This window comes from Mobula birostris, chromosome 26 (assembly GCF_030028105.1).
Source record: "Mobula birostris isolate sMobBir1 chromosome 26, sMobBir1.hap1, whole genome shotgun sequence".
Taxonomy (NCBI): domain Eukaryota; kingdom Metazoa; phylum Chordata; class Chondrichthyes; order Myliobatiformes; family Myliobatidae; genus Mobula; species Mobula birostris.
The window spans coordinates 4,057,479-4,073,426 of NC_092395.1; the positions used below are offsets into that span (position 1 = coordinate 4,057,479).

A 15,948-nucleotide genomic window follows, 5' to 3' on the forward strand; every position below is an offset into this window, starting at 1 on the left:
TTATCTCCTTACCTGCCCATCATCTCCCCCTGTGGTGCTGCTCCCCCTTCCCTTTTTTACATGACCTTCTGCCCTCTCCTGTCAGATTCCCCCTTCATCTCTTCCACCAATTAACTTCCCAGCACTTTACTTCACCTCGTCCCCTTCACCTATCACCTACCACCTTGTATTTCCTCCTCCCCTCCCCCCACCTTCTTACTCTGACTTCTCATCCATTTTTCCATCCAGTTCTGATGAAAGGTCCTGGCTTGAGATGTCAACTGGTTACTCTGTTTCACAGATGCTGTCTGGCCTGCTCTGAGTTCCTTCAGCATTTTGTGTGTGTTGCTCAGATTTCAGGCAGCTAAAGATTTTGTCTTGTTTGTACTTAGATAATAAATTTACTTTTAACTTTGAACTCTTGAACTTTGATGCCATGCAGCTTCCATACCACAGAGTGACATTGCCAATGCTGATTTGAGTTTGTGGTCAGTGGCAAAAATAGTGGTGTTTGCCACTGACCTCAAAGAAATCTGCTGACAGAGAGCTGGTTATCTCTTTAGCAAGACACTCCCTTTATCCGCCGTCTGATGCTCGCAGGTATGGGTTCAACATTTCTTGGCATCTGGTACCTGCGCTGTCATTAGCCTGGCTGGGCAGCAAGCCACAGCCAGGAGCTCTCACAGCATAGATCTGGAACTAAGGTGCACACACTCTTAATTAATTAGAGTCAGAATCAGATTCAACATCACTGGCATTTGTCATGAAATGTGTTGTTTTGCGGCAACGGTTATTTTGCAATACATAAAATAAACTATCAATTACAGTTAGTATAGGGTGGTGGGGAATATTGGTAGCTCAGTTTCAGGCACTTGATGTCGCCTGACAATTAGCTTGCTGACGTTTCGTCACCAGTCAAGGTGACATCCTCAGTGCGCCTCTTTTCAGAACCGCGGTTCTCTTCTAATAAATCCACAAACAAACATATCCAAATAGACACCCTCTGAAAAACCTTAAGAGCCAAAGAAACATGAACACTCCCAGCGAGAAACATCAGCGACTGCGCACTGAGGGTGTCACCTCGACTGGTGATGAAATGTCTGCAAGCTAATTGCCAAGCTCGGCGAACACTGCAACGTCAAATAATTTTATAATATACGCAAAAGCAGTGCCTATAAAAAGTATTCACCCCACCCCCTTGGAAGTTGTCATGTTTTATTGTTTTACAATATTGAATCACAGTAGATTTAATTTGGCTTTTTGGACATTGATCAACTGAAAAAGAGTCTTCTGTGTCAAAGGTGAAAACAAATCTCTATAAAGTGATACAAATTAATTACAGGTATAAAACACAATAATTAATTGCTTAAGTATTCATTCCCTTCAAGTCAGTATTTAGTAGATGTACCTTTAGCAGCAATTACAGCCTTGGGTCTATGTGGATAGGTCTCTATCAGCTTTGCACATCTAGACATTGCATTCTTCTTTCTTCTCCATTCTTCTTTATAAAATTGCTCAAGCTCTCTCAGATTGCATGGGGATCGTGAGTGAACAGCCCTTTTCAAGCCCAGCCACAAATTCTCAATTGGATTGAGGCCTGGATTCTGACTTGGCCACTCCAGGACATTAACTTTGTTGTTTTTAAGCCATTCCAGTGTAGCTTTGGCTTTATTCTTGGGGTCATTGTCTTGCTGGAAAACAAATCTTCTCGCAAGTCACAGTTCTCTTGCCGACTGCATCAAGTTTTCCTCCAGGATTTCTCTGTATTTTGCTGCATTCATTTTACCCTCTACCTTCCCAAGCCTCCAAGGGCCTGGTGCAGTGAAGCATCCCCACAGCATGATGCAGCCACCACCATTCTTCATGGTAGGGATGGTGTATTTTTGACAATGTGCAGTGTTTGGCTTATGCCAAACAATATTTAGACTGACGTTCAAACAGCTCAATTTCGGTTTCATCAGACCATAGAATCTTCTTCCAGTTGACTCCAGAGTCTCCCACGTGCCTTTTGACAACCTCTAGCTGAGATCTCATGTGAGGTTTTTTTTCAACAGTGGCATTCCCCTTGCCACTCTCCCATAAAGCTGTGACTGGTGAAGCACCCGGGCAACAGTTGTATGCGCAGTCTCTCCAATTTCAGCCACTGAAGCTTGTAACTCCTCCAGAGCTGACGTAGGTCTCTTGGTGGCCTCCCTCACCAGTCCCCTTCTTGCACGGTCACTGAGTTTTTGAGGATGGCTTGCTCTAGGCAGATTTACAGCTGTGCCATGTTCTTTCCATTTCTTTATGATTTACTTAACTGTACTCCAAGGGATATTCAGTGTCTTGGAAATTTTCTTGTATCCATCCATCTCCTGACGTGCTTTTCAATAACCTTTTCGTGGAGATGCTTGGAGTGTTCTTTTGTCTTCATGGTGTAGTTTTTGCCAGGATACTGACTCACCAGCAATTGGACCTTCCAGACACAGGTGTATTTTCAATTGAAACACCTTGACTGCTCACAGGTGATCTCCAGTTAACTAGTTATGCAACTTCTGAAACCAACTGGCTGCAAGTGATGATTTGGTGTGTCATATTAAAATCATTTTGTATTTTATATTTGTAATTTATTTAGGTCACTTTGTAGAGATCTGTTTTTGCTTTGACACAAAGGTCTTTTTCCGTTAATCAGTGTCAAAAAAGCCAGATTAAATCTACTGTGATTCAATGTTGTAAAACAATAAAACGTGAAAACTTCTGGGGTGTAGGGGGGAGGTGAATACTTTTCATAAGCACTATATATATAAAACTACTGCGGAAGCGTTTGTGGATTCAATGTCCATTCAGAAATCTTATGGCATTGGGGAAGAAACTGATCCTGAATCATTGAGTGTGTGCCTTCAGGCTCCTGGTGGTAGCAATGAGAAGAAGGTATGTCCTGGATGGTGAGGGACCTTAATGATGGACCTCCAATATTATGCCTAGTGATAAATGAAAATGAATACACATATTTGATTAAAATAGCATTTTAAATAAACATTAATTAAAAACATCAAAAATCTTTATATTTTGAAATATTCATGTGAAGATAATTCTATGCTGGGGAGGTAGTTGCCAGCTGTAATTAAGATCTAGTTCTAAGTAAAAGCTGTAGGGAATGTCAGAAGCAGGTTTTTTTTTTAACCCGAGAGTGGTGAGTGTCCGGTGTGGTAGTAGTGGCAGGAAATGTAGAAGAAGCTTGACCCAAAAGCAGAGCGGCAGCGATGGTACAGCAGTGAATGAACGATAACCTTAATACTAGACAGCAAAATAACAAACCATGAGGGACCATAAACCAAGAGAGAACAGAAGCCAGACACCCAGGAAACTAGGAGCAACTAATTGGTTCGATGAGTGAACAAGGACTGTGGATTAAATAGAGAACTCAGGTTAAAATAGGCTGTCTGCGATGTGTCTGGAATGGGCAGCAGGTGAATCCTATTAGCTGGGTGGAGACTGGGAGGTGCCTGCAGGAGCAGGCCTGATAGATGGCCTCAGATACATTAGGGGCATTTAAGAGACTCATCAGTGGGCACATGGATGATAGAAAAGTAGAGGGAAAGAAGGGTAAAATTGATTAAAGGCTTGGCACAACATCATGGCTGAGGGCCTTTACTGTGCTGTACTGTTCTATGTTTTATATTCTACTGCAACCTAGCGCAGGTCTTCTCAGGTTACAAATAATAGACCTACAGATATTTGACTTTATGCAAATTCTCCTCTATATTTTCAAACTTTTTTCAAGTTATAATCATAAGTGTTTCATAGTATTCATTAATGATTGGATACAGTGTATATACTATTTGTTACCTTATGGATGTTGTCAGGATGATGGTTCAATAAGATGTAAGTTTTGTAACAAGTGTGTGTGAAGCAATGGAATATGGGCTCTTCTTCTGAAGCCCATCACTCCTACTGGGGTATAGGCAGTGTCGCCAAAATACTCTGTCATCAGTCCCGTGGCTTCCACTTGCTCCACATGACTTTATGTCTTCTCAGCAAAGATCCTTCCATTCCCAGAGATGAGGTCTTTGCAGTTTCTGTAGCTCTGGGTTTTTATGGAATAGGGTTCCTAGTCCCAAGCCCAACCCTCCTCCTTGTGCAGTTGATACAATGTGGGTAGCTACCCAAAATGGACATTTCTGACTTGCAAAGAAACAGGCTCACAGACAAAACTGGAGAATGGAATTCTTGTACAATCTGGGCCGGCCTTTATAATTTTTTTTTGATGGAGTTAATAGCAAGAATGGTTTTTAAATGGCTGAAATTAGTTGAAGGAATTTTCCTTAATGAGATTCTGCAGGTTCGCCTTTTGCAGCCTCCCAGGACAGAGACGCCAGAGGTGGTGTGGCATGGCATGGCATCCATGCTGGCCCATCCCGTAGGTGTTGCTGTGTGTGTGTGTTCGTCTGCGAAATGCAGAGGGCTTGTTCTTGCCATCAACAACCATGCACCATTAATTTACGGGCCATGTCACTCAAGGACTTAAGCTATCTTTGATTTCTTTGTGTGGTCGTATGTTTACTGCTATCATAATTATATGTGCTTTTATGTACTTTGTGCTGTGTATGACTGTTGGTATGGTGTTTTGCACCTTGGCCCCTGAGGAACACTGTTTCATTTAGCTGTATTCATGGATATTCATGTGTGGCTGAATGACAATTGAACTTAAACTTGAGACACTGGAAATCCAGAGCAACACAAAATGCTGGCAGAACTCAGCATTTATGGAAATAAATAAACAGCTGACTTTTTGCACCAAGCCTCTTCATCAGGACTCAGTGGAGGGTCTTGGCCCGAAGCATTGAGCCTTTATTTCTTTCCATAGATGCTGCCTGGCCTGCTGAGTTCTCCAGCATTTTGTGCATGTTATGCAGTAGAGAAGACTGCAGTGACCGTCGCTGGTAGAGTTTGCCAAACCATTGACAACAACTTTTCAATTTGATTTCAGACTGTCCACTCCATGCAATAACAAGAAGTGCCAGTAGTTTACCTGTCAGTACTGCCACAGAAATCAAGTCACTGTTGCCCCATTACAGGAAGGAAGTTTTTGGAAAGGGTGCTGAAGAGATTTATCAGGATGCCGCCTGGATTAGAGGTTGGACAAGCTTGGGTTGTTTTCTCAGGAGTGGCTGAGGGGAGATCCGATAGAGGCTTGTAAGATTATGAGAGACATAGATGGAGTAGACAGACAATATTTTTTTCCCAGGGTTGAAATGTCTAATACCAGAGGGCATGTATTTCAAGTGAGTGGGGTAAATTCAAAGGAGATGTGAGGGGCAAGTGTTTTACACAGAGAGCAATGGATGCCTGGAATCCATTGCCTGGGCTGACGGGAAAGGCAGATACATCAGGGATTTTTAAGAGCTGTTTGGATAGGCACATGAATGTGAGGAAAACGGAAAGACGTGGACATTGTGTGTATGGGAGGGGATTAGTTTAGTTAGCCATTTGATTGCTAATTCAATTGGTTTGGCACAACATTGTGGGCCAGAGGGCCTGTTCCTGTTCTGTACTGGTCTGTGTTCTAGGTGTACAACAACCTCTGCTCCACTATTTGCAATATCAATACTTTGTAGAACAGATCAATTGTTTCTAATACTGAGGAAAATTCAAAAGGGATGAAATAACGTTGAGTCAGAGTTAGGGAACCTACTGTTCTGAGGTTAGATTGTCCCACTGCGACAGAGACAGAGCTGGTATTACCTCTATGATGTGGTACTACCACAAGCCTGAGAGGAGGTCACATGTACAGAAAGGGGCCTGCAACATCATGAAGGATCCCACCTATCAGGCTCACGGACTGTTTGTCCCTCTCCCATCAGGGAGGAGGCTATGTAACATCCACACCAGGACCACCAGACTCAAAAACAGTGATTTTCCCCAAGCAGTAAGGCTGATCAACACCTCCACCCACTAATCCACCCCTCCACACCCCCAACCACCACAACTTTATCATTTCCTGTCAGAGCCACCTTATGTACAGACACTCCTGTGCCCAGCGTCACTTTATAGACAATCAATCTATGTATATATCTACCCACCTTATGTATTTATATTTATTGTGATCTTTATTTTATTATATTCTTATGTATTTATATTTATTGTGCTTATTTATTATTATTGTGATCTTTATTTTTTTGTATTCTTTTTTGCGCTGCATCAGATCTGGAGTAACAATTATTTTATTCTCCTTTACACCTGTGTACTGGATAAGGCATTAAGCAATCTTGAACCTAGAATTTTGAGGCAGAATGCTGCTCTGGGGCTGTGGAGAATGAAGAGTCAGGAGCTGAAGCTTGAATGGAACAGAAAGCTAAAGTTAATTAACAAGCAAGTTCAAGGATTCATATTCTGTGCAAACATAGCATAAAACTATGAAAATGCTTTAAGCGTATTGCTGAACAATGTCTTTTCAAGACATCCTCTTTTTATGAGTATTTATTAATAATAAATAAAGTATTGTGAATGCACTTCAGTCATTCCGTGAGTGAATATAATGTGATATATTCTATAACGTGGTGGCATGATAGCATAGTGGTTAGCGCGATGCTATTACAGCTTGGGGGGTCAGAGTTCAATCCTGGTGTCCCTTGGAAGGAGTTTGTGTATCCCCCCCTGTGGAACATGTGAGTTTCCTCTGGGTGCTCCTATTTCCTCCCACAGTCCAAAGACTGGTTAGCAGATTAATTGGTCATTGTAAATTGTCCTGTGATTAGACTAGCTTTAAATTGATAGTGTAGTGGTTAGCACAATGTTTTACAATACCAGCGACCCAGGATAAATTCCTGATGCTGGCTGTAAGGAGTTTGTACGTTCTCCCTGTGACCATGTGGGTTTCCTCCAGGTGCTCTGGTTTCCTCCCACAGTCCAAAGACGTACCGGTTAGTAGGTTAATTCATTTATTTGTTCGGTACATGCCGTGTCTATGCTGTGACCAATCGTGGACTTTCCATGACCATGATTATTCTTGGCAAATTTTTCTACAGAAGTGGTTTGCCATTGCCTTCTCCTGGGCAGTGTCTTTACAAGTCTGGTGGCACCAGCCATTATCAATACTCTTAAGAGATTGACTGCCCGGCGTCAGTGGTCGCATAACCAGGACTTGTGATATACACCAGCTGCTTATACGACCATCCACCACCTGCTCCCATGGCTTCACATAACTCTGATTGGAGGGGGGGTGTGGTGGGGGCCTAAGCAGGTGCTACACCTTGCCCAAGGGAGACCATGTGGAGGGAAGGATTGCCTTACACCTCCTTTGGTAGAGTTGTATCTCCACCCACCACCTTAGGTAGGTTAATTAGTCATTGTAAGTTGCCCTGTGATTGGGCTGGGGTTCAGTTGGGGATTGCAGGGTGGCGTGGCTTGAAGGGCCAGAAGGGCCTGGTCTGTGTTATATCTCAATGAACTAAAAAAACACATTGTTATCTCTGCATGTAGATAACCCAGTTATCTCTCTTCTAGTGCTTATGATATTACAGTATGTTTCACTTTTGGGTAACTGTGAACAATCACATTTCTTGCTGAGAATATCAAAGTAATATAACTGTCACTTGGTAACCAACTAGAATTCAGATCCTGCTGAAGGAGTAAAAGACTTGTAGATAATTTTATGCAGGTGAGGAAGAAGTTGCTTAAATGAATGTTGCTGGGACTTTACAAGTCTAAGACAATTTAGAGCCGTAGATAATAAAAATCGTCAGAGATAATTTTGCACAGGCGAGACAGACGTTGCTCTTAAATTCAAGTAGAATTTGTTGGGGCTTTTGAATCAAAACAAATTCATTCTGAACAATAATTTAATTAAAAACTGTTTTCTGTTTTGCTTGATTAGTTGTAAAATATACTTTCCTAATTATCACTGCGTGGTAGCTTAGCAGTTAGTGCAATGCTTTATAGCTTCAGCTGCAAGATTGGGGTTCGATTCTGGCTGCTGGCTGTGTGAAGTTTCCGCGTTTTCCCTGTGACCATGCGTGTTTCCTCCAGGCATTCTGGTTTCCTCCCACAGCCCCGAGGATGAAATATTAGGGTCAGTGAGAGGACGGCATGCTATGTTGTTGCTGGAAATGCAATGACACTGTGAGCTGCCCCCAGCACCATCCCTCATTGCTTTGATTTGACTTTCGAAGTATGTACATGTGAAAATAAAGCTAATCTTTCTTTTTCTTTATAATGTTCTTGTTTGCCTGAAGTTTGTAATCCCTGAATTTTTTCTTTTCTTTTTCAATCTTTTTATTAGTTTCATAGGATATAAATATAACATAGCGATAATACAAAGTTGTTGGGAATACATTGTTATACTTAACATGAGTAATTATAAAACAAAATAGTATTTAATTGACAAAACTCCCGATCATGTAGGATACCAATGAATAGTACAGGACAAAAAGAAAATATCTAGACAAAAATCATGAAAAAATAATAAATAAATAAATAAATAAATAGATAAATAAAACCCCTAAAAAAAAACTAATCTAAACAGAATTAATCAACTAAACTAAAAAAAGACCTGGGCAATTTTAACAACGTAAAGATGGAAGAAAAGAAAACGACTCCGTCCCTCTCAACCAACACTACAGAGAAGTAAAATAAGGTTGGAAATGGTCAAATTACATCTTACGAAAATGCTGAATAAGTGGCCTCCAAGTTTTTTCAAATTTAATGGAAGGGTCATAAACCACACTTCTAATTTTTTTCCAAATTTAAACACAACATAGTTTGTGAAAAACAGTGAAATACAGTAGGAGGGTTAATCTCTTTCCAATTCAGCAAAATGGGTCTTCTAGCCATTAAAGTAAGAAATGCAATCATCCGACAAGCTGAAGAGGTTAAATGATTTGACTTTTCCTGACTTTCCTGACTTAGTCCCTGACTTTCAGCGATTTGTTTTCAGGGCACCATGGTAGCGTAGTGGTTAGTGTGTTGCTGTTACTGTTGGGGGCATCAGAGTTCAGAGTGCTATTCCAGCATCATCTGTGAGAAGTTTGTACCTCCCTGTGAATGTGTGGGTTTTGTCTCGGTGCCCTGGTTTCCTCCCACAGTCCAAAATGTTACTAAGTAGTAGGTTAATTGGTCATTGTGAATTATTCCGTGATTAGGCTGGAGTCAAAACGGTGGGTTGATGTTGTGGTGCAGCTTGAAGGGCTGGAAGAGCCTGTTCTGCGCCGTATCTCAAAATAAATAAAGAGATAAAAGATATTTCTTTTGATGCTACTGTCAACTGAATTTGAGTATTGCTATTACTTTCTTGTATTTCATATTTACTTCCTGTTCTCAGCCAGTGTTGATTTCAGTATTGAGGAATGATTAAAAACAAATTAATTCTGTACCACCACAAATCTTTTCTGTATTATTGTTATATTTCCCTTTCATACTACTTATTCAGACATTAGCTGCTTCAGTGAACAAAGAAGCTGCCTACGGTTTAATAGTGAGTGGTGGTTTGTGAAACGTTCTCCATAGAGTGAGATCAAACCTCACAAGCCACAACCGCCACAGGTATGTGTGGGCGATGGTCTCAGCATCATGAGTGGGATTTCCTACAACACAAACAACCTCTCATACATCTTCTTTTTACCACAAACACTGAAGAAAACAAAAATAAATATTTTTAGAGGTATTACAGTGGATTGCAGTTAATTCCGGGACACATCGGGATCAGTACATTTTGGCCCAATTAAGCGGCTGCTCCAGTTAGCTGAAGTTTCATGGAAATAATTTAAGGAGTATACAAAAGACAAACTGCTATTTAACTGAGTAACAATTTATGTATGTAAGTGAAATACAGAACAAATGAGAACGCTATCAATAGTACTACAATACTGTATAACTAGTATTAGTTTGTAAAAGTTATTGATGGAGGAATTCACCTGGTGTATGTTGCCACTTTTGATTGAGCGTAAAAGAACAAAATCAGCGCAGATGCCTGGTGCAGATAATGGACTGCCTTCATACAATACGTTCAAATCTTCATTTTCATTGTAACATTCAAGGTGATTGTCGATGCCTTCAAGTTCTTTGGAGTGCCTAACTTTTTGAAGTAGTGAAATTGTTTCATTTTCACTCCTGGCTGTTAATCTCATCTCCGAGTCTGAGTATTTAAAACCACTGTGAGCAAAACAGTTCCAAATTGTCTTACTGCTTATTTTCCCCCATATATCAGTGACAAAAGTCACTGCCTTTTGAACACAAATACACGCAGGTGATGCTATTTAAAAACTGTTTACTCTAAGCACAGTGTAGTGTCTAATGGCCACACGATGTGCATGTGACTGATACCTCGTCCCAATTAAGCTATATAGTGTCCCAAATAAATGAAGGGAATCCTGGCTATTTTCTTGATTAATTGTTGTTCTGTAAGCGTTTTCCCAAACAAGCGGCTGCCCCAATTAACTAATGGCCCATTTAACTGGAATCCACTGTGTTTGAATCAGAGAGCGATAGATTACCTTTTTTTGTAACGTGTACATTGAAATATGCGGTGAAATGTGTCATTCCTGTCAAATCAAATCAGTAAGGATTGTGCTGGAGAGTCCACAAGCGTTGCTAACACAGCATTTCCCAACTCACTAACACTAACACAGCATGCCCCAACTCACTAACACTAACACAGCATGCCCCAACTCACTAACACTAACACAGCATGCCCCAACTCACTAACACTAACACAGCATGCCCCAACTCACTAACACTAACACAGCATGCCCCAACTCACACTAACACAGCATGCCCCAACTCACTAACGCTAACACAGCATGCCCCAACTCACTAACACTAACACAGCATGCCCCAACTCACTAACACTAACACAGCATGCCCCAACTCAGTAACGCTAACACAGCATGCCCCAACTCACTAACACTAACACAGCATGCCCCAACTCACTAACACTAACACAGCATGCCCCAACTCACACTAACACAGCATGCCCCAACTCACACTAACACAGCATGCCCCAACTCACTAACGCTAACACAGCATGCCCCAACTCACTAACACTAACACAGCATGCCCCAACTCACTAACACTAACACAGCATGCCCCAACTCAGTAACGCTAACACAGCATGCCCCAACTCAGTAACGCTAACGCAGCATGCCCCAACTCACTAACGCTAACGCAGCATGCCCCAACTCACTAACGCTAACGCAGCATGCCCCAACTCACTAACGCTAACGCAGCATGCCCCAACTCACTAACACTAACCATGGATCTTTCGTTTGAAGGTGGGAGGACACTGGAGCACCCCGAGGAAACCCACATGGTTACAGGAGAACGTACAAATTCCTTACAGTTAGTGACAGGAATTGAGCCCTGAGTGGTGATCACACTTGCCAGAGCAGACTCGATGGGCTGAATGGCCTAATTCTGCTCCTTTGTCTTATGGTGTAAAGTGTTATGAAAACCACTACTCTACTATAGCTGTTGATTCCTACTTGCTGGAAATGCTGTTTCTACAGTAACATTGCTTTGCTTAATTCTTTTCTCCACATGTCATTTTCTGTCTGACTTCACTTTTATTATGGTTTATCACCAATGCAGAAGGGGTAGGGGTAACTTGTTCACTGAGTTTAGCTAGCGCCATACTTTCGCAGCCTGAGGGAAGAAACTATTACCCAGTTTGGCAGTCTTAGTCTCCTTCCTGATGTTAGTGGGTCAAAGATTGTGGGATGGGTGGTAGGGATCCTCAACAATGCTTTGGGTCCTTCATCTGCGAAGCTCCTGGTAGATGTCACATATAGGGAGGATGGAGACCCCAGTGATCATCTCTGCATTTTTTAGCATCGTCTGTAGGGTCTTGTGGTCTGATGCCTCGTAGCTTCCGTACCACGCCAACTAATCTCTACTGGTGCATGTGGAGGAACTCAGTGGGTTGAATAACAGTTGTGAGGGAAAGGAATTGTCAACATCTTTGGTCAAAGCCCTGCATCGTAGTTGCTCCAGATTCCAGCAGTGACTTGTGTTGCAGCTCCCTCTTGGACCTCTCTCTAGAACTAATTAACTTGCTTCTCTAGGGACGAGATGTTCTTTTTTGCTGGTTTCCCTGGGGGAGAAAACAAAAGCAGTGTAGTTAAATACCTCTGAGGTGAGTCAGTCACCTGAGGCCATAGATTTTAACATCAAGAATAAAGAGTGATGGTAGCTGTTCCGTGCAACAGCGATGGTTGTTGAGACATGTATTAGAAAGAGTGATGGATCTTAGCTCTCTTACTTCAAAGATGCCACGTGATCTTCAATTAACCACTTTATCAGGGTGGTTTTCCACAGTTGGGTCTCCTAAACTTTACACTCATATTATAAAATCAGTTATTTATTTTCATTCTACTCTTCCACCCATCGATGCAGCTTGTGTTATTTTCTCCATCGAGCATTATCTTCAAGGCCTAGCATGATCCTTATCAGTGTCCCCTAAACCCCTGTATCACTCTCTCCCGTGATCAGGATTGGTTTATGCAATGTCAATATGATCTGTTCTGACTTGCCTTGTGGAAGCGCCTTATTATCTGACCTGCCATCTTCATAGCTGCCTTACAGCTAATTGATGATTAGTTAAGCCTTTTTTTTTTGGTTCGAGCATTTACTAATGGAACATTTTCACATTTGTGGCGTCAGTTTGAAAACGAATCCACATTCATTCATGTTAAGAGGGATCTGCCACACTTATCTTTATAATTGGCCACTTTTGTCTCTCACTCACCTCCCAAGTAGTTTTATGCCAACAATAAGTTAAAGAGAATCTCATTCTCGATATTTATTGCTTGTTTATTTATTATCAAAGTTACTATTTCCTATTTTTCTTTCTTTTTGCATTTGCAGTTTGTTGTCTTTTGCACATTGGTCATTTTTCCATCTTTTTGGGTGCGTCTTTCATTGTGTTTTTTGTATTTACTGTGACTGCCCGCATGAAACTGAACCTCAGGGTTGTGCAGTATATGGTGACATCTGTGTACGTTGATAATAAATTTACTTTGAGACCTTGTTCTATACCATCATGGTGGCAGAATGGTGCAGTGGGTAGAGCCACTGCCTTACAGCATCAGAGACCCAGATTTGATTCCGAGCTTCAGCGCTGTCTGTGTAGAGTTTGCACTTTCTTCCTCTGACTGTATTCATGTTCACCAAGTGCTATGGTTTCCTCTTGCACGAAGAATTCTGCAGATGCTGGAAATTCAAGCAACACACATCAAAGTTGCTGGTGAATGCAGCAGGCCAGGCAGCATCTCTAGGAAGAGGTACCTGATGCAGAGTCTCGGCCCGAAACGTCAACTGTACCTCTTCCTAGAGATGCTGCCTGGCCTGCTGCGTTCACCAGCAACTTTGATGTGTTTCCTCTTGCATCTCAGTGATGAGTTGGTTGGTAGGTTGATTTAGGGAGGCACGGTAGCGTATTGGTTAGCACAACAGTAACAGCGAACGGGTTCAATTCCTGCCACAGCCTGTAAGGATTTTGTATGTTCTCCCCTTGACTGTATTGAGTTCCTTTGGGTGCTCCGGGTTCCACCCACAGTCCAGAGACATACTGGTTGGTAGGTTAATTGTAAATTGTCCCGTGATTAGGCTAGGATTAAATCGGGGGATTGCTGGGTGGGGCAGCTCGAAGGGCTGGTAGGGCCTGTTCCATGCTGTAAGTAAATAAATAGAAATGTGGATAGATAGATAGATAGATGAGTAAGTGACCACTGGAATCTGTGAGAAGTTGCATCTATTATCAGGGACCCCATCACCCAGGCCATGCTCTGTTCTGGCTGCGGCCATCAGGAAGGAAGTACAGGAGCCTCAGGATCCACACAACAGCCCTCCTCCCCCACCCACCCACCATCTGATCTCACCTGTCACCTACTAGATTGTTCTCCTTCCCTTCCCTCCACCACCTTATTTTGCTTCTTCCCCCTTCCTTTTCGGTCCTGATGAACGGTCTCACCCAGAAATATTGACTTAATTCATTTCCATAGATGCTGCCTGACGTACTGAGCTCCTCCAGCATTTTGTGTGTGTTGCTCCGAAATTTCCAGCAGCTGCAGAATCTCCTGTGTTTATGATATCTTTGAGCTCTTGCCTTTTTCTGACAATAAAATTTAGAGAACTCCTTCGCTGCTCAGAGTTCACTAAAAGGGCAGCGTGGTAGTGTAGAGGTTAGCATAATGCTTTACAATGCTAGTGATCAGAAGATCAGGTTCAGTTCCCACTGCTGTCTGTAAGGAGCTTATATGTTCTCCCCGTGACCACACGGGTTTCCTCTGGGTCCTCCAGTCTCATCCCACATTCCACTGGTTAGGGTTAGTAAGTTGTGGGCATGCAATGTTGGCGCTGGAAGTGTGGTGGCAATTGTGGGCTGTCTCCAGCACGTCGTCAGACTGTTGGTCGTCAAAATATTTCACTACGTTTCAATGTACATGTGACAATTACAGTTAGTCTTCTTTATACAAGGCGATTCTCCTAAGAGGTGGGCAAAGCATGCGGTCCTTGTTGATAGTGATGCCACAAAATTCAAATGAACTTTACAGCATCCACACGCTTCTTACGGACAAGAGAAATGTATCCAAGGTGTGGTGAGGTTCTGTTATGAGTACTTAATATATTATCAGGAAAACTCAGCTTCTGTCAACTATATTCAGTGTTGAGGCATTGGTATGGAGGGGCCAATGCACGGGATCAGGAAAAGCTACAGAGGTTTGTAAAGTCAGTCAGCTCCATCATGGTACTAGCCTCCCCAGCACCAGGGACATTTTCAAAAGGCAATGCCTCAGAAAGTTGCCATCCATCATGTAAGTCCCCTCACATGCAAGACGGCCCTCTTCTCATTGCTACTATCAAGGAGGAGGTACAGGAGCCTGAAGGCACACACTGAATGTTTTAGGAGCAGTTACCCATGAACCCATGAACTAACTCACTATTTCACTCTCTTTTCACATTATTTATTTATTTTATTAATATATACATTCTTATTGTAGTTTATAATATATTTTATCTATTGCGCTATACTGCTGCCACAAAGAGCAAATTTCACGACATATGCCAGTGATATTAAACCTGATTCTGAGTGATCAGATGCGATTGTTGTCCCTCTGACAGGGTTCATGTAGATTTGAAACGGTACTTTGTCCAAAGAGGAAAGTTTGTAGTATGTAAGCCAATATCAGATACATATGTTATAAATGGAGTTTACAGATTGCACACTGTAAACAGACTGAATATTACCCTCTGCTTGCTGGGTTAATGTGCATTGTGGTTTCTCTGTTCCACTGTTTTCATATGTTGGGTCTCCGTCTCTCTGACATACTTGTACCAGGCAGGGTGGATGAGGAGCATTGCTGGTACCTTGCATAACACCATTAAAACATAGGAGCAGAATTAGGCCATTCAACCCAACAAGTCTGCTCTGCCATTCCATCATGGCTGATTTATTATCCCTCTCAACACTATTCTCCTGCTTTCTCTCATAACCCTGACTAATCAAGAACCTATCAAACTCCACTTTAAATATCCCCAAAGACTTGGCCTCCACAGCTGTATGTTGCAATGAATTCCACAGATTCACCATCATCTGGCTAAAGAAATTTCTCCTCATCTTTGTTCTGAAGCAGAGGTTCCCAAACTTCTTTTATGCCATGGACCCTTACCATGAACTGAGGGGTCTGTGGACCCCGGTTGGGAACTCCTGTTCTAGGCCCCTTTACTCTGAGGCTTTGCCCTCTTGTTCTTGACTCCCAAGCAACAGGAAACCTCCTCTATCAGTGGTCTAGGATACACTTGAAGGTTTCGATTTCAGTGCATTCGGCCAAGAACTGTTAGGGTGGGAAACGGCGCAGAATAGTCTCTCTGGCCCTTCTGGCTCTTCAAGCTGTGCTGCCAACAACCCACTGATTTCACCCTGGCCTAATTACGGGACAATTTACAATGACCAATTAACCCACCAACCAGTACATCTTTGGACTGTTGAAGGAAACC

General features: G+C 42.2%; 1 protein-coding gene across 5 annotated transcripts in view; it reads left to right on the forward strand.

Annotated features, from left to right (window-relative positions):
• nfic (nuclear factor I/C) overlaps positions 1 to 15,948 on the forward strand; it is a 494,946-nt gene that overhangs the window by 29,527 nt on the left and 449,471 nt on the right. The window contains exon 1 of one of the 5 annotated variants that reach the window (XM_072243878.1): positions 5,000 to 5,095. The exons of the other annotated variants lie outside the window; for them this stretch is intronic. Coding sequence (XP_072099979.1) covers positions 5,078 to 5,095 — 18 coding nt within the window. The 5' untranslated portion in view covers positions 5,000 to 5,077. Of the gene's footprint in view, positions 1 to 4,999; positions 5,096 to 15,948 lie in introns of those variants that run through there. 5 annotated transcript variants of the gene reach the window in all.